The 18638-nt window shown below is 44.0% G+C and overlaps 1 protein-coding gene and 3 non-coding genes across 4 annotated transcripts; 1 reads left to right on the forward strand and 3 right to left on the reverse strand.

The window, feature by feature from the left end:
• The first annotated feature begins 10407 nt into the window (after positions 1–10407).
• On the forward strand, positions 10408–10546 carry LOC118152445 (U4 spliceosomal RNA). Its single transcript, XR_004741210.2, has one exon. It is a non-coding gene; the product is annotated as a U4 spliceosomal RNA (small nuclear RNA).
• Positions 10547–12694: 2148 nt separating this feature from the next.
• On the reverse strand, positions 12695–18600 carry RPS3A (ribosomal protein S3A). The gene is made up of 6 exons (XM_008992609.5): positions 18513–18600; positions 17679–17782; positions 17109–17296; positions 14639–14847; positions 13206–13315; positions 12695–13038 (listed from the first exon to the last, which is right to left on the reverse strand). The coding sequence occupies exons 1-6, from the start codon at positions 18572–18574 to the stop codon at positions 12917–12919; spliced, it is 795 nt and encodes a 264-aa protein (XP_008990857.1). The 5' UTR covers positions 18575–18600; the 3' UTR covers positions 12695–12916.
• LOC118152584 (small nucleolar RNA SNORD73) lies at positions 13605–13669 on the reverse strand. The gene has a single exon (XR_004741329.1). It is a non-coding gene; the product is annotated as a small nucleolar RNA SNORD73 (small nucleolar RNA).
• Positions 15577–15648, reverse strand: LOC118152583 (small nucleolar RNA SNORD73). Its single transcript, XR_004741328.1, has one exon. It is a non-coding gene; the product is annotated as a small nucleolar RNA SNORD73 (small nucleolar RNA).
• Positions 18601–18638: the final 38 nt, after the last annotated feature.

Consider the following 18638-nt stretch of genomic DNA (forward strand, 5'->3'; position numbering starts at 1 on the left):
AAGGCCCATATGCCCACTGCAGTCAGGGGGCTGGGGACAAGGTTGGAAAGCAACAGACAGGTCAGGAGTTTGAGACCAGCCTGGCCAACATGATGAAACCCCGTTCCTACTAAAAATATAAAAATTATCCGGGCATGGTAGCAGGTGCCTGTAATCCCAGCTACCTGGGAGGTTGAGGCAGGAGAATCACTTGAACCTGGGAGAAGGAGGTTGCAGTGAGCTGAGATCATGCACTCCAGCCTGAGCGACAAGAACAAAACTCTGTCTCGGGGGAAAAAAAAAAGGAAAGCAACAAAAAAACAGGGCATTCCAATACCATGTATCTGTAAAACTGCCTAAGGATGGAACCATTGCCCCTGTGCAGGTTTGTCAAGTTGCTCCTACTGGATAGGAATGGATAGCCTCTGTATCATATTTTAGTTGATGGACATAGGAACAGACCATTTTATTGAAGAGACTGGGAGTGATGTTGACACTATACTGTGCAAGAGGCTGAGGATTCTCATTCTCAGAGAAGAGGAGAATTGGGATCACATTCTCCAACAGGGCTGCTGAGCAGAGCCCCGTACACTGATGGTCCCCACAAAGCCAGCAGCCACATCACTCAAGCTGGTGCCCATGAAGAAAGTGAGATATTCTTCTTCAGGATTTGACAATGCAGACCACTCCCTCAGGCCCGGGTAATAATACTGACCATGGGACCAAGTACAGTGGCTCACACTTGTAATCCCGGTACTTGGGGAGACCAAGGCAGGTGGATCACTTTAGTCCAGGAGTTTGAGACCAGCCTGGGCAACATGGTGAAACCTCATCTCTACAAAGAATATAAAAATTAGCTGGGCATGATGGTGCATTCCTGTAGTCCCAGCTACTCAGAAGGCTAAGGTGAGAGAATGGCTTGAGCCCAGGAGGTGGAGGTTGCAGTGATGACACCACTGCACTGCAGCCTGGACAAGTTAGTGAAACTTTTTTTTTTTTTTTTGAGACAGAGTTTTGCTTTTGTTGCCCAGGTTGGACTGCAATGGTGCCATCTTGGCTCACCACAATCTCTGCCTCCCGGGTTCAAGTGATTCTCCTGCCTCAGCCTCCTGAGTAGCTGGGATTACAGGCATGCACCACCACACCCAGCTAATTTTGTATTTTTAGTAGAGATGGGGGTTTCACCATGTTGGTCAGACTGGCTCAAACTCCCAACCTCAGTTGATCTGCCCACCTCGGCCTCCCAAATTGCTGGAATTACAGGCATGAGCCACCGTGCCCGGCCCTGCAAAACTCTGTCTCAAAACGTAATAAAAGATAAATAATAAAATATAATAATACTGGCCAGGAATGGTGGCTCATGCCTATAATCCCAGCAATTTGGGAGGCCGAGGTGGGCAGATCACCTGAGGTAGGGAGTTTGAGACCAGTCTGACCAACAAGGCGGGTGGATCACTTGAGGTCAGGAGTTTAAGACCGGACTGGTCAACGTGGTGAAACCCCATCTCTACTGAAAATACAAAAATAAAAATAGCTGGATGTGGTTGCACACACCTGCAATTCCAGCCACTTGGGAGACTGAGGCAGGAGTATTGCTCGAACGCAGAAGGCAAAGGTTGCAGTGAGTCAAGATTGTGCCACTATACTCCAGACTGGACAACATAGCAAGAGTCTGTCAAAAGAAGAAGAAGAAAGAAGAGAAGACCATGACTATTGGAATATTGAACAATGTGATCAGATCTGGCCACATAATTCCTGGAGGTGAAGGCCAGGCTACTATGCAGAGCCCCATACATGGAGCCCAGATCCTGAATACCATGGTAGCCAGGAACCTTGTCATGAGGCAACAGGGGGTGCAGAGTGGGGAGGAAGAGGTGTATTTAGGTTTGGTTTCAGGCCTGAGTAGGTGTGAAGGGGCGAGTTCAGTGTGTGGAAAGCCTACCTCAGAGTGGGACAGAGAGACACCAGAATGCAGCAGGTGTAGCCAAAGCTGGCTAGTCCCTTTTAAAAACTGAGTCACAATTTACATAAAATGCATAGATACTAAGTAAACAATTGTATGAGTTTTTGACAATTATATACAAACCACTGATCAAAATGTAGAACATTTCTGTCGCTTTAGAAAGTTTCTTCATACCCCTTTCCAGTTAATCACATGTCCCACTTCCCCTGACAAAGGCAAACACTGTTCTGATTTGTCACCATATATTAGTTTTGCCTTCTTGAATTTTACAAAAATGGACTCATCTAGTATCTACTCTTTTCCTCTGGCTTCTTTCACTCAACGTAATATTTTTGTGATTTGTCCATATTGCTGTAGCAGTAGTTCATTCCCTTTTACTACGACTGAGTAGTATTTCAGCACAGGAATACACCACATTTGTTTATCCATTCCCCGTTTGCTTTTTTCCAGTTATTAGCTACTGTGAATAAAACTGGTATGAATATTTCTAAACAAGGCTTTTATTTAGTATTTTATTTGGACATAGTATTTTATTTCTCTTGGATAAATACCTAGGAGTAAACTGTTAGCTGATAGAATAGATATATGTTTAATTTTATAAGAAACTGCCTATTTTCCAAAGTGGTTTGACCATTTCACACTCCAACAGCAATGTTTGAGAGCTCCATTTGCTCCCCGTCTTTTACCAGCATTTGTTAGCCTGTTGGTATTGTCAGTTCCATGGACATTTTCTTTTGACTCAAAACAATTACAATATCACAGCCTGGGCACAGTGGCTTACATCTTTAATCCCAGCACTTTGGGAGGCTGAGGCAGGTGGATCACTTAAGGTCAGGAGTTTGAGACTAAACTGACCAACATGGTGAAACCCCATCTCTACTAAAAATAGAAAAATTAGCCGGGCATGGTGGCACGTGCCTGCAATCCCAGCTACTTGGGAAGCTGAGGTAGGAGAATCACTTGAACCGAGGAGACGGAGGTTGCAGTGAGCCATGATTGCGCCACTGCACTCCAGCCTAGGCAACAGAGTAAGGCTGTCTCAAAAAAGTAGTAATGGCCGGGGCGGTGGCTCACCCCTGTAATACCAGCAGTTTGGGAGGCCAAGGCAGGCAGATCACTTGAGGTCAGGAGTTCAAGACCAGCCTGGCCAACATATAGTGAAACCCTGTCTCTACTAAAAAAATACAAAAATTAACAACAACAACAAAAAACAAAAATTAGCTGGACATGGTGGCACACATCTGTAGTCCCAACTACTTGGGAAGCTGAGGTAGAAGAATCACTTGAACCCGGGAGGCAGAGGCTGCAGAGAGCTAAGATCGCGCCATTGCACTCTAGCCTAAGCAACAGAGTGAGACTCTGTCTCTCAAAAACAAAAAATAATAATAATAATAAAAATTACTGTATCACAAATAGACTTCTAGGAGCTGACACCTGCAATAATTTTTCTACCTTGACTTTTTTTTTTTTTTCCTTTTCCTGAGACAGTTTCACCCTTGTTGCCCAGGCTGGAGTACAATGGCACACTTTCGACTCAATGCACTCTGCCTCCTGGGTTCCAGTGATTCTTGTGCCTCAGCCTCCCAAGTAGCTAGGATATATGCCACCACACCCAGCTAATTTTTTGTATTTTTATTTTTATTTTTGAGATAGATTTTCACTCTCATCTACCCAGGCTGGAGTGCAATGGTACAATTTCGGCTCACTACCACCTCTGCCTCCTGGGTTCAAGCAATTCTCCTGCCTTAGCCTCCCAAGTAGCTGGTATTACAGACCCCTGCCACCATGCCCAGTTAATTTTTATATTTTTAGTAGAGATGGGGTTTCACCATGTTGGCCAGGCTGGTCTCGAACTCCTGGCCTCAGGTGATCCACCTGCCTTGGCCTCCCAAAGAGCTGGGATACAGGTGTGAGCCTCTGCACCCGGCCCTGCCTTGACTTCTTAAATGATCTTAACAAATGGAAGCTCATTACCCTTCATAGTTGTCACACTTGCATTGCCAGTCACAGCATTACATCAGAGAATTATGACTCATTAAATTGGTATGACTGTATATTTAAAGATATTAAAGATTATTACTGAAATTTGGAGCTATGTTTAATAGGATTATGGTTATCTTTCTAAGGAATCATTTTTGAGGTATTTGCACAAATATTTACATTTGTTACATTAAATTTGCTTCAAATAATTCGGCAGGAGAAATCGTCAGAAACTGTGCAGTGTTTGACATTTTACCCTACTTACAAGCTAAAAAAGTTAGCCTGTCATGGTTTCATGGATGTTAGTAGAAGACATGAGACTCCTTGGCCAGAAACAAAAGACTTTATTACTCACAGCAAAAGAGAGAACCAGTGTTTCATGTTCTCATGTGTCAGTTTCCCATACCTCCCAGATTCCAAGGAGGATATGCAAAAGGACCCATTATGCAGCCAGTTGTGTGACAGGAGGGGAACACTAAGATCTGCCACTTTTATAGCAAGTGGACGCAAGCTTGCTTTTTTTCCTAGGGTAGACGTTACCTCATCCCTCAAGGTTGCTCACAAGGGTGCAAACACAGCCCTGAGAAGTGGCCAAGGTGAAGAACAGTCAAGGAATTGTATGCTTGGCATAATCAGCAAGAATGTGCAGAGACACTTGGGGTCTGCAGCACATTGCCTCTGTCACTGTTCACTCCTCAGCCTGACACAAACTTAAATTTTTTACACAAGCATGCTACTCTAGCAACCACTTCAATTAATCTAACCAACAGAAGCCAGAACCAAATCCACTCAATTTGTCTCCTATGATGTTTAATTAAGTCTATTATCAAGACTCAGAGCAACAGAGGAGGCCAACCTACAGTATTGATCTCAGTCATACTCTCCAGGTTCGCAGACAGCTCACTGCGAATAAATCCCAGGGAGTACCAGTAGGTCTGATTTTAGGCAGTCATGAGGTATTCTAGGGCCAGGGTATTTTATTCATTAAGACCTGCACAGAGAGTTTAAACTGATCTGTTAATCTCTGGTGTCACTGCAATAATTAGACAATAGATGGACCAGAAAATGACCCCTGTTCTTAATGGGGAGACATCTCATGACCCTTTTTTCTCCTACATACAAAAATATAACTCCAAAGGACACAAGTCACTTTAGTTCAGGACTCGTTGCTAAACCTGATTTGTATCATCACATTGGTTAGGTCACAGGGGCAGTGTCACCAAATAGCTGCAGCCACAGTTGCCATATATGGTATTATCTAAGACCACTCAGACATCAAAAGCATGTGATCAGTCAGATTGAACCAAGGCTGTGTTGGTCCTGATGTCTGTATACAATTGAATTTGGGTGCTGTTGTTGATGGTATCAAGCATAGCAAAACTGAGGATGGACCATGTCTAAAAGAAATTTTCTGTTTTCATAACACATTTCATAGTGGTTTGTACAAACCCAGCAGCAGGTCAGGCCACTTGATTCAGGTAGTGGTTTTGAATCAAAGGCAAAGTTTCGCCCCCCAGGGGACATCTGGCAATGTCTGAGCCATTTTTATTTGTCACAACTAGAGGAAAGGTGCTACTGGCATCTAGTGGGTAGAGGCCAGCATTAACTGCTAAACAATGAATTATCTGGCCTAAAATATCAATAGTGCCACGGTTGAAAAACTGACCTAGGGAACCTGGTCATTAATTGTTCCCCTTCCAGCTAGGCATGGTGGCTCACACCTGTAATCCCAGCATTCTGGGAGGCTGAGGCAGAAGGATCCCTGAGCCAGGAATTTTAAGACCAGTCTGGGAAATACAGTGAGACCATTATCTCTACAAAAAAATAATAAAATAGCCAGGCATAGTGGCACATGCCAGTAGTCCCAGTTACTTAGGAGGGTGAGGTGGGAGGGTCACTTGAGCCCAGGAGGTTGAGGCTTCAGTGAGCTGTGATAGCACCATGGCACTCCAGCCTGGTCAACAGAGTGAGACCCTGTCTTTACTCCTTAGTGTGGTCTAAGGTGTTTTCTCCCCAGATGCCAGGGTCGTTGCCTTTCCTCCACTGACACAAAATTAATACCTATAACAAAATTTTCTTCAATCATCCCTTCTTTCAGCCAGACCTTTTGTCCTGATTATTACCCAGGAGGCAGTGAAATGGAGATAATCCCTCTCTGGGATTCTGGGACTGTCATATTCCGTGACCCAAATACCTTAGTCAGCTATGTGGAACAGGAGGAGGTGAGGGTGATATAGTCAGTAACCTCTTTAATGCTCAACAATGCAGTTATCCGTAGATAGTAGGGAGTGTGAAATATTCATCAAATAATCTCACTTTTGGCTCACTGCTGAGTGGCCTTTGTGACAAAAGGTGCCCCACTGTCAGACTGCAAATAGTTTGGAAGACTAAGAATACGTGACACATTAGTTTCAAGAGCTGCAATTGTGTGGTCAGAGTCAGTTGATCAGACTGTAACAGCAACTTCGTAGCCTAAGAATGTCTCAGCAGCAGTGAGGCACCCCCCGCACCCCGCCCCATGAGTTGCCCTAAGAGGAAACCAAAGGTCCAGTGTACTCAGTCAGTTAGGAACAAGTGGGCCCATGTCCTGTGTAATATGGTGGGGTTTTTTTTGTATTTTTTTTTCCTAGACTGCTCAGCAGGAGTAATATGGTCTTATTTACCTCCGGACAAATGGGCTAACTTTAGCAGGGGTCACCAAGATTGGCAGGCCTGAGAAAGAGTTCTTTACTGGGTGCCTAGTCCGCCATCGTGGATGTGTTGCCATTGTGAGAACAATCCAGGTGGTGCTGACTTCATCAGCAGCTGGATTCCACTAGCTATAATCAAGAGAACTGGCCCTTACCATAATCATCTACATGAGTGACCCAGATGTTCTGGTTGGCAGCTACAGTTTATTTTCATAGTTTATAGCCTTAAAAGGGATGTCTTTAGTCTGCCTTTCAAGTGGCAGACCAGATGTCTAGGCCACTGGTAACAGCCCAAGTCAGCAAAAACAGTGCAGTGGCTCACAAATGTAATCTCAACTTTGGGAGGTTGAGGCAGGAGGATCATTTGGGTCTAGGAGTTCAAGACCAGCCTGGGCAACATAGGGAGACCCCCATCTCTACAAACATTTTAAAAAGTAGGGCATGGTGACTCACACCTGTAGCCCCAGCTACAGATCTATTAGTGAGAAAAAATGGAATTTTTTTTTTTTGAGATGGGGGATAACATTTCATTAGGGCTTAATCAGTGATTCCCATTATAAAATCAGTTGCAAATTTTCATCTGTGAATGACGATTTGAAATGAGATTTAATGTATTTTCTTCTTTTTTTTGAGACTGAGTCTCTGTCACCCAGGCTGGAGTGCAGTGGCGCAATCTCCGCTCACTGCAACCTCTGCCCACTGCAACCTCCGCTTCACAGGTTCAACCAATTCTCCTGCCTCAGCCTCCCAAGTAGCTGGGATTACAGGTGCATGCCATCATGCCCGACTAATTTTTGTATTTTTAGTAGAGGCAGGATTTCACCATGTTGGCCAGGCTAGTTTTGAACTTCTGACCTCAAGTAACCACCCGCCTCGGCCTCCCAAAGTGCTGGATTAAAGGTGTGAGCCACAGTGCCTGGACTGTATTTCATTTTTGAAGATGTCTTTTCACAGGTAACGTGTGGCGCTCAAGATGTTTGAGCATGGTATCACTGCAGTTTGCAGTGTGCACCTCAGTATGAAGTGCTAAGTGTACCACATGTGGTCTCTGTGGCAGATATTCAACTCTACATTTGTAGTGCAAAAAGCAGCACGGCCAGGGGCTATGCCTCGTGCCTATAATTCAGCATTTTGGGAGGCTGAGGCAAGAGGATCCTTTTAAGTGGTTCACTGCGCCTGTAATCCCAGCACTTTGGGAGGCCAACGTTGGCAGATCACAAGGTCAGGAGATTGAGACCAGCCTGGCTCGGGAGGAGGAAGGCTGAAACCCCATCTCTACTGAAAATGCAAAAAAATTAGCAAGGCATGGTGGCACGTGCCTGTAGTCCCAGCTACTCGGGAGGCTGAGGCAGGAGAATCACTTGAACCTGGGAGGCAGAGCTTGCAGTGAGCTGAGATCATGTCACTGCACTCCAGCCTGGGCGGCAGAGTGAGATTCCGTCTCAAAAAAATAAATAAAAAGCAGGAACTGAGAATATTTAAAGATAAATGAGTATGATTATGTTCCAATACAATTTTATTAGTGGATATTTATATTTATTTTGAATTTCATATAATTTTCACACATAAAGTATTTTTTCAAATCTATAAAAATATAAAAACCATTCTTAGCTTGCAGACTATACAAAAATGGAAACTGGCCAGATTTACCATAGGCAGCAATTTGCCAACTCAGCCTGGACTAAGGATTGTATTGCACGGATAGTTAGGAATTATAATTGTAGCTGCTATAAGATCATAGGCAAAGAAGTCCCTGATACAGAGAACCAAAGCAAGGAAACAGAATGCTGAAAACTGAAATTTAGGAAAACTTTAGCCACAAAAGAGATTTTTTTTTTTTTTTTTTTTTTGAGACAGAGTCTGGTTCTGTCTCTCAGCCTGGAGTGCAGTGGCTTGATCTCAGCTCACTGCAACCTCCTCCTCCCGAGTTCAAGTGATTCTGCCTCAGCCTCCCGAGTAGCTGGGATTACAGGTCCATGCCACCAAGCCCAGCTCATTTTTGTATTTTCAGTAGAGACAGGGTTTCTCCACATTGACCAGCTTGTCTGGAACTCCTGACCTCAAGTGATCTGCCTGGCTTGGCCTCCCAAAGTGCTGGTATTACAAGCCTGAGCCACTGTGCCTGTCCCACAAAAGATTTGAAACTGCATATTGAAAGAACAGGCTGGGCACAGTGACTCATGCCTGTAATCCCAACACTTTGGGAGGCCGAGGCTGGTGGATTGCTTGAGCTCAGGAATTGGGAGACCAGCCTCGGCAACATGTCAAAACCCTATCTCTACAAAAAATACAAAAATTAGCTGGGAGTGGTGGCAGGCACCTATAGTCTCCTCCTACTACTGAGGAGGCTGAGGTGGGAGGATCACTTGAGGCTGGGAAGTGGAGGCTGCAGTGAGCCAAGCTCGTGCCGCTGCACTCCAGCTGGGTGACAGAGCCAGACCCTATCTCAAAAAAAAACTGGCCGGGAATGGTGGCTCACACCTGTAATCCTTCTGGGAGGCCGAGGTGGACAGATTACCTGAGGTCAAGAGTTCAAGACCAGCCTGGCCAACATGGTGAAGCCCTGTCTCTACTAAAAATACAAAATCAGTTGGGCATGGTGGTGCACACCTGTAAACCCAGCTACTCAGGAGGGTGAGGCTGAAGAATCCCTGGAACCGGGGAGGCAGAGGTTGCAGTAAGCCAAGATCACGCCACTGCACTCCAGCCTGGTAACAGAGAGAGACTCCATTTCGAAAAAGAAAAACAGCAGAGACTTCAAGGAGGTGAAGGTAAACACTGTGGTCACATAAAGGAAAGTATTTCAAGCACAGGGAAGGAAAGGCAAGGGGAAAAGGAGTAAGAGACAAGTCAGACACAAAATCACAAGGGATCTTTGAATCATGTGAAACAGACTTTCAGGGCCTGGTATAGTGGCTCACACCTGTAATCAGGAGGATCACTTGAGATCAGGAGTTCCAGACCAGCCTTGGCAATATAGAAAGACCCCATTTCTACAAGAAATATTTTTAAATTAGCCAGCCATAGTGGCATGCACCTGTAGCCCAGCTGCTCAGAAATCTGAGGCAGGAGGATTGCTTGAGCTCGGGAATGCAAAGCTGCAGTGAGCTGTGATTATATCACTGCACTCCATTCTGGGCAACAGAAAGATCCCGTTCGCAAAAAAATAAGACTTCCACAAGAGAGGACTTAGGGAGACAAGGTAGGCAGTAACAATCCAAGTAGTAATGGTGGCTTGTTTCAAATAGCGAAAGACGGTAATAACTGATTAGACTTCAGATGTATATAGTTTGAAAAACTGAATAGTCAATGACCACAGAGGATTTTGGCCTAAGCAACCAAAAGGGTGGGTACAATTGAGATACCATTTTAGAACATTGTATGTTAAATGCCTGACATCCAAGTGGGGATATCAAGTAAGCACTTAGACAAACCTGGATCTCCCAAAGAAAAGTATAGGCTAGAAATATAAAAATCGGCCGGGCGCAGTGGCTCACGCCTGTAATCCCAGCACTTCGGGAGGCCGAGGTGGGTGGATCACAAGGTCAACAGATCGAGACCATCCTGGTCAACATGGTGAAACCCCATCTCTACTAAAAATACAAAAAATTAGCTGGGCATGGTGGCATGTGCCTGTAATCCCAGCTACTCAGGAGGCTGAGGCAGGAGAATTACCTGAACTCAGGAGGTGGAGGCTGCGGTGAGCCGAGATCACGCCATTGCACTCCAGCCTGGGTAACAAGAGCAAAACTCCGTCTCAAAAAAAAAAAAAAAAAAATACAAAAATCTCCATTAAGCCTTGTGCAGTGTCAGTATTGTAGCCAATGAAGTTTATCTGAGGCACGATTATTGCTAATTGAAAACTTTTCCAAATACCCCACTGTGATGACTTGCAATATAGTTGGCATTGGCAATTTTTGAGTCTCTACAGAGACTGAAAAAAAAAAAATCTCCATTAAAACCAAGAACCTAGGGAGAGTATAGAAATGTCTAAGGACCAAGCCCTAGGGCCTTCTAAAACTGATTCAAAGTCTAAGAAATTGGCTAGTAAAGGAGTAGCCAGTGATGGAGGAGGAAAAGCTTTGAGTTGAGGTTCTGGAACAGTTAAAATCAGGAAGAAATCAATTGTCAACAGTCACTGATAGGATGAGGTGACAGCAAGCAAAAATCACTAATAGAGGTTAAATAAGACTGAGAATGGAACACTGGACTTAGGAACAAAATCACTGCTAATCTTGACAATGCAGTTTCTTGGAGTGGTGTGGGGGAAAAGCCTAACTACAGCAAGTTCTAGAAAAATAAAATAAAAACTAAAAAATGTGGCTGGGCACCATGGCTCACACCTATACTCCTGGCACTTTGGGAGGCTCAGGCAGGAGGATCCCTTAAGACTAGGAATTTGGGACCAGTCTGGACATAACAGCCAAGACACTACAAAGAAATTAAAAACAAGCAGGGTGGGCCAGGCACAGTGGCTCACACCTGTAATCTCAGCAATTTGGGAGGCTGAGGCGGGAGGATCACTTGAGGGCAGGAATTCAAAACAAGCCTGGCAGATATTGCAAAACCCCATCTCCACTAAAAAATGCAAAAATTAGCTGGGCATGGTGGTGGGCACCTATAATCCTAGCTACTGGGGAGGCTTGAGACACAAGCATTGCTTGAACCTGGGAGATGGAGGTTGCAGTGAGCCGAAATCACACTCACTCCAGCCTGGGTGACAGCGCAAGACTGTCTTTAAAAAAAACGGTGTGGTGGCACAGACCTGTGTCTAGTTACTCAGGCCTGAGAGGATGGCTTGAGCCCAGGAGTTGGGGTTACAGTGATCTATGATCACACCATATATAAAAATACATATATGTTCAAAAATATATGTATTTTTGAGAGTTTGTTGCCCACGCTGGAGTGCAATTGCACAATGTTGGCTCACCGCCTCCTGGGTTCAAGTGATTTTCCTGCCTCAGGCTTCTGAAGAGCTGGGATTATAGGCATGTGCCACCACACCTGGCTAACTTTGCATTTTTAGTAGAGGTGGGGCTTCTCCACGTTGGTTAGGGTGGTCTCAAACTCCTGACCTCAGGTGATCTGCCTGCCTCAGCAACCCAAAGTCCTGGGATTACAGGCGTGAGCTACCACATCCGGCAATAATTTTTAGACCATCTCACTTTGTAGCCCAGGCTGGAATGCAGTGGTGCAAACTCCACCTCCCAGGTTTAAGTGATCCATATGCATCAGCCTCTCAAGAAACTGGGATTACAGGTGCCCACCACCACACCTAATTTTAATTTTTTTAGTAGAGATGGGGCTTCACTATGTTGGCCAGGCTGGTCCTGAACTTCTGACCTCAAGCAATCGATCCACCTCAGACTCCCAAAATGCTGGGATTAGCGATGTAAGCCAGTGTGCCTGACCTCTAAAAATATGTGTAAAAGTTTTAAAAATTCAAAAAAATTAAATGATACAGCTATATGAAAAATTCCTTTGAGCTTTGCCATAAAGGGACTGAGTAAGGTGCTCTAGAAGGGTATACTGGTGTTCGTATGGTGATGGGAAGGACAGCGAGAACGAGAAGGAATTGATAAAGGTGTGAATTGCTGGAGCCATGAGGCCAATTAGGCAAAAAAAAAAAAAAAGGGCTGTCATATGTTTTAGCACAATCCATCCAGTGGTATGACAGAAGGCAGTAACAATTAACATATGCATAGGTGACAGAGCGGAAATAGTGGAAATTTGTGGGGTTCTTTTCTCATCTGCTTTCCAACTTTTTAGTGACTATAGGAAGCAATATCAGCTAAGCAAATGAGAAAACTGAAGGCTTAAGAGGCAGAAACGGAATTATCAAGTGACTGGAAGGGGATAACACTAAATGCCCACTTAACAGCTTCTCTGCCCCATTTCAGCTTCACAGTAAAGGTGCATAGTAGTACGTTTATATCCAATTTGTCTATTCACTTTACAGCTAGCGAGAAGCAGAAGATAGTAAACTTCATACAACAGGTCAGAAAAGTTTACCAGCTATCAAATTTACTATCTTATTCACGAAGCTGTCAGATTATTTTTTAAAAAAGAATGTTCAGAAGCAAACCATTGCAAATAGACTTTATTTTATTTTATTTTATTTTTTAAAATAAAGATGGGCTTTCACCATGATAACCAGGCTGGTTCTGAACTCCCGACCTCAGGTGCTCCACCCACCTCAGCCTCCCAAAGTGCTAGGATTACAGGCGTGAGCCACCACGCCTGGCCACAAATAAGACATTTTATTTGCCACACATTTTATTTGCCACTATTATAAGTCTGAATTTTAAACAGATTCTTGGACTGGTGGTTCATATCCATCAGCTCGTTCAACTTTAGCACCTGTCTCATCCCCAGTGGCTTTTCCAGAACTACTGCCTTCACCATGAAGCTCCATGAGTTTTCCCACTAAAAGGCCAAAAAAAACAAACAACCTGTTAGTGATAGTGTGTATCTTGAAACACTACTATGCAAGCATGACATAAAGAAAAAGAAGGCCATGATATGGCCAACTCCTCTTCCCCAGCTCAGAAACAATGTATTTGGCCCCATGGGAATCATGTGATTTCACTTACATTCAAACTTGGGCTTCTTCAGCATTTTTACTTTTCTAACGAAGACATCATGGAGAGGATAAATAGATTGGCAAGCCTTTTCTATGTCTTTCCCAATGCTGTCTGGAATCCTGCAAACCAATAACAGTAAATTTTTTTTCAAGTCCTAGTTCTCAGTCTAAGGGGATAAGCCATTTCCTTTAAAAGTAGTGAAGCCCTGTAATAAACATATACATGTAACACCTACCTCATTTAACTTGCATAAATCCTCCTATAAGATAAGCTATTATCTGCCTTTCACACCAAAAGGAGATGATCTGAATTACACAGCTAGCTAGTGGCAAAGTTAGTAGAGTATTCTGAGTCCAAGCCTTATGCTTTTTCCATTACACCCTCTTATTTAACTGTATATTGCAGGGGAACATCAGAAAACGTAAGTTATCACTGGCCATCATCTGGGACCGAAACTTTTTTCATCACTTATTCCCATGCATTATTAATCATGAAAGGTTTTATCTATCTTTGTGTGTGTCCGTGTCCGTGTGTGTGTGTGCATGTGTGTTTTCTGGTTTTGAGATAGGGTCTCCCTACACTGCCCAGACTGGCTCAAACAATCCTCCTACCACAGCCTCCTGAGTACCTGGGACTCCAGGCACGTCCCACTGCACTCAGTTCATTCAGTCTATTTTCCAAGTCGGCAAAAACATTTCCTGCCCTTCAACTCTACTGTGAGACAGCTTCATTCAAAAAAAAAATTTTTTTTACTATCGCATTTACAAGAGTACTAGCAGCTCACCTTAAGTCAGGAGTTCAAGACTGGCCTGGCCAACATGGTGAAACCATCTCTACTAAAAATCAAAGACTGGCCAGGCACAGTGGCTCACACCTATAATCACAGCGCTTTGGGAGGCCGAGGCAGCTGGATCAAGAGGTCGAGACCCTCCTAGTCAACAAGGTGAAACCCCTTCTCTACTAAAAATACAAAAATTAACTGGGCATGGTGGTATGCGCCTGTAGTCCCAGCTACTCGGGAGGCTGAGGCAGGAGAAATGCTTGAACCCAGGAGGCAGAGGTTGTGGTGAGCCGAGGTCGTGCCACTGCACTCCAGTCTGGGTAACAACAGCGAAACTCCATCTCAAAAAAAAACAAAACACTAGCTGGGCATGGTGGCAGGCCCCTGTATTCCCAGCTACTCAGGGGGCTGAGGCTTGAGAACTGCTGGTTGAGCCGAGACTGCACCACTGCACTCCAGCCTGGGCAAAAGAGGGAGACTGACTCAAATAATAATGACATTTATTGAGTACTTAACACTCTTTCACTTAAAGGGACATAGCTAGAAGGATTCACATTCAAGATTTCAACAGACCTTTACCTTGTCTCATATGCTTTCCCTCATCTGAGGAATAATCTAGTACTCAAGGTTGTGTTGTGTGAGGAAGGAAAGAAACACTTACAATTTATTGACCACTTCTTTCAAGTCATTTGTCTGCACCTCTCGGGTCATGATTTCCATCATCTTCTTCCGGATTTGGCGGACCTGTTGGTGCTGAGCATAAGAGGTCTTCCGTATCTGATTGTTGCGTTTTTTAGTAAAACCAACACAGAACAGACGAAGCAAGTAACCATCGGTAGTCTTGACATCAACATGAGCTTCAATCATTGTCTAGAGGTAAAAAGATACTGTCAGATAAAACAGGTTTTACGTTATCCATTTATCCCTCAAGTTGTAATTTTGAAAAGCTGGACTATCAAATGCTCATTATTAAATATATGAAGTATCCTAATTATAAATAACATCTCTAGCTTATAGAATTAACTTCCTTAAACTTACCAAGTTACCCCCAAATTCTTACCCAATTAAATAACCAAGTTGTCTCAACTGTCCTTTCTCCTTTCTACCCCCATCATTACTACTCACGATCTCAACTGGACCCAAACCCACAACCATTGCATATACACATACCCCTTTCAACAGCTCATCCCCATCAAGTATAAAACTACACAAGAGGAAAATAGGTTCTGAGAGGATCCATGGTGTTCTATGATATGAACATCTACAGTGATGGCATTTTTCAAAAAACTGTTGTGAATAGGTGATTGCTGTAACTCTAAATGCACACTGAAAGATTCCTTTATGTTCCAAACCAAAGCCATGCTGATTAAATACCCAATTTCACAGCTAAAATATAATTAAAAACCCCTAATTAATAGTCACATTATTGCCTAAATTGAAAAACCAAAAACCATATTGGGTAGTGATGAAAACTGATTTGCCTCATTTGCATTTTATAAATTTCATAGCTTAGTATAGAAAAAAAAAACCTCATCAATACAATTTATAACCAAGGGACCTTAAAATATTTCCAGAAATATAACCATAAAGCCTTAGGGGAATATCAGGATAAATCTAACAGTATAATCAGTATGTATCATTTGGGACTGAAACATTTTGTCATCATTCATTCCCACACACAAAATATTCCAACTACACCAGGCACCATGGCTCACCCCTGTAATCTCAGCACTCTGAGAGGCTGAGATGGGTGGATCACTTCAAGTTAGGAGTCACCCTGGCCAAGAAGGTGAAACCCCATCTCTACCCAAAAATATAAAACTTAACCAGGTGTGGTAGCAGGTGCCTGTAATCCCAGCTACTCGGGAGGCTGAACCCAGGAGGGGGCGGTTACACTGAGCAGAGATGGCGCCACTTCACTCCAGCTTCAGCGATAGAGTGAGACTCAGTCTCCCCAAAACAAAACACTCCACAAAATATACCAACTGGATGGTTAGTCAGACATATCTGAAACATTTTCATTTCATCCTCACAATTCAATAAAATGATACTCTTATCTACACTTTACAGATAAATTGAGGCTTAGAAAATAAGTTACTTGGCAACGCGTGGTGGATCATGCCTGTAATCCCAGCACTTTGGGAGGGCAAAGCGAGCGGATCATGAGGTCAGGAGTTCGAGACCATCCTGGTCAACACGGTGAAACCCCATCTCTACTAAATATACAAAAATTAGTAGAGCATGGCGCTGTATGCCTATAATCCCAGCTACTCGGGAGGCTGAGGCAGGAGAATCACTTGAACCCAGGAGGCAGAGGTTGCAGTGAGCCAAGATCTCACCACTGCACTCCAGTCTGGCAACAGAGCTGGACTCCGTCTCCCAAAAAGAAGAAAAAAGAAAACAAGTTACTTTCCAAAGAGAACACAATAGGGAAATAGAGCAAAGATTTTAACCTCACACCACAGGCTCTGCCACAATTATGCTCTATTGCCAGTTAATCCAAATCCACTAAATTCTGAGGTCCAAAAATATCCTGAAGACGGGCAAAACTGACCACCTGCACCTCGATATTCCTCAAAAAACCACTAATCTATGCAAGAAAATCTGACTATTATGATATACCACTATTAAATCTTAGATTTAGCAGGGCGCGGTGGCTCACGCCTGTAATCCCAGCACTTTGGGAGGCCGAAGCAGGTGGATCACCTGAGGTCAGGAGTTAAGAGATCAGCCTGGCCAACATGGTGAAACCGTGTCTCTACTAAAGATACAAAAATTAACTGGTGGTGGTGGTGCGCACCTGTAATCCCAGCTACTTGGGAGGCTGAGGCAGGAGAATTACTTGAACCTGGGAAGTGGAGGTCACAGTGAGCTGAGACCGTGCCACTGCACTCCAGTCTGTACAACAGAGTGAGACTGTCTCAACAAAACAAACAACTCAGATTTAAACATGAAGTAAAATATGGTGTAGCAACCCCAGAGTCAGCACTCAATAATGGCAAGAAAACAAAAATTTAAAATGAACTCTAAACCTCAATACAGGATATGCTCCTTCCGGTCATCAAACCATGTTATCTTTGGTCAAACACTCATAGCACTACATACACAATCGAAGGAACTTTGGGTCTCACCTGCCATTTTTTGACCATGGAACACATTTTGTCACGGGTAAGATCCATGCCATGGAAGTTAGTCAGGCAGTTTTTGCCCTGAACATCTTCAGTAATCAGCTTGAATTTTCTAAATGCAACTTCATCATTCTGCAAATCAGCAAGACTAACTTCAAACACTCGACCCTTGAGGCCATCAGATGCAATTTCTACAAAAGAAAAACCAAGTGTCTTAGCATTTAGGAACCATACAAATGCAGTCAAGCCTCTAATCTGAGGATAGAAATTAAGTTAATGGTAAATTATAAAGACCTTAACCTTTGTTATCAAATCTATCCAGACACCAACAACTTATCGACAGTACTTATTAGAAATCCAGACGTAACTATGCACATTTTCTTAATTCAAAAAGCACCTTCTTGCCTCTACAATTGCTGTACTCAAAACAAGCGCCACAGGTGCCAAGGCTGCAACCAATAGGTAACATTTCCTTAAAGTCTCTCATCACAGGACCAACAATAGACCAATACGCCTGCTACAATACACAAACACCAATTTAAGGAAAATACAAACCAAGAATAAGATACTTACTGGTTCCTTGGGTCCTGGTGACTAGCGTCTTTCCAATATTTCTTATATTGAACATAGCGGGTGCTTTCACATCATACCAATCTTTCTTAGAAAATGGATCAACCCTGGATTTTAAGAAAATGCTTAAGTTTCGCTGCAGATTACTGTTTATTCTGTGTTTTCTTCGTTCTAACACCACTGTTAATATTTCCCATCAATATTTTTAAAAGCTAGCCGCCAATTTGATACTGGAGTAGTTTGTGAGAGGCACATACATAAATCTAGCTCTGCCTACTGTGTTTCACTGCAGGCATTAGACTTTGAAAACCTATGCCCACTTCCCACCCTCATCGGTCCTTCCACTACACAAGCACGAGTAACATGCAATCTCATTATTGCTGGTACGTAATGGCATGTACTGGTAACTAAGACCCTGCATGGCCTCAAAGCTTAGTGGGAGCTCGAAGTTTCCACTGGGACCAAACAGAGGCGGGACGGACAGGTCCTGATTGGCTAGAAAGGTGCTTTCCTGAACTCCTGCTCTCGCAGTGCCATCAAACACCCGCGGAATTGAAGCAGCCGTGAGCCCACAAAACTAACATTCCAGCCGAGTCGCGGCGGCAAGCCGGCTAAAATGCGACAGGCGGAAGGATCAGAAGGCCTGGGAAAGGCAGCCGACCTGCCGCTCCCCAGCACCGAGACCCGCCAGGCCGCGTTCCTGGGTTCACCAACCCGCCACGGCCCGCACAATCCGACTGGAATCCTCGCCATCCGGCCTACACCGCGATCTAGGACCAGACCGCCGATTCCAGCAGACCCCCAAAAAGCAGGAAAGCCACAACCGTCGCCACTTACACTTTCTTCTTGGCTCCCTTTTTACCGCCTTTCGTAAGGCGCTTGTTCTTGCCAACCGCCATGGTGCTGCTCAGAGAGCCAAAAGGGCGGAAGTGGAAGTCGCGCGAGAACTTAGGCTTACGGGGC

This window comes from Callithrix jacchus, chromosome 3 (genome assembly GCF_049354715.1).
Source record: "Callithrix jacchus isolate 240 chromosome 3, calJac240_pri, whole genome shotgun sequence".
Lineage (NCBI taxonomy): Eukaryota > Metazoa > Chordata > Mammalia > Primates > Cebidae > Callithrix > Callithrix jacchus.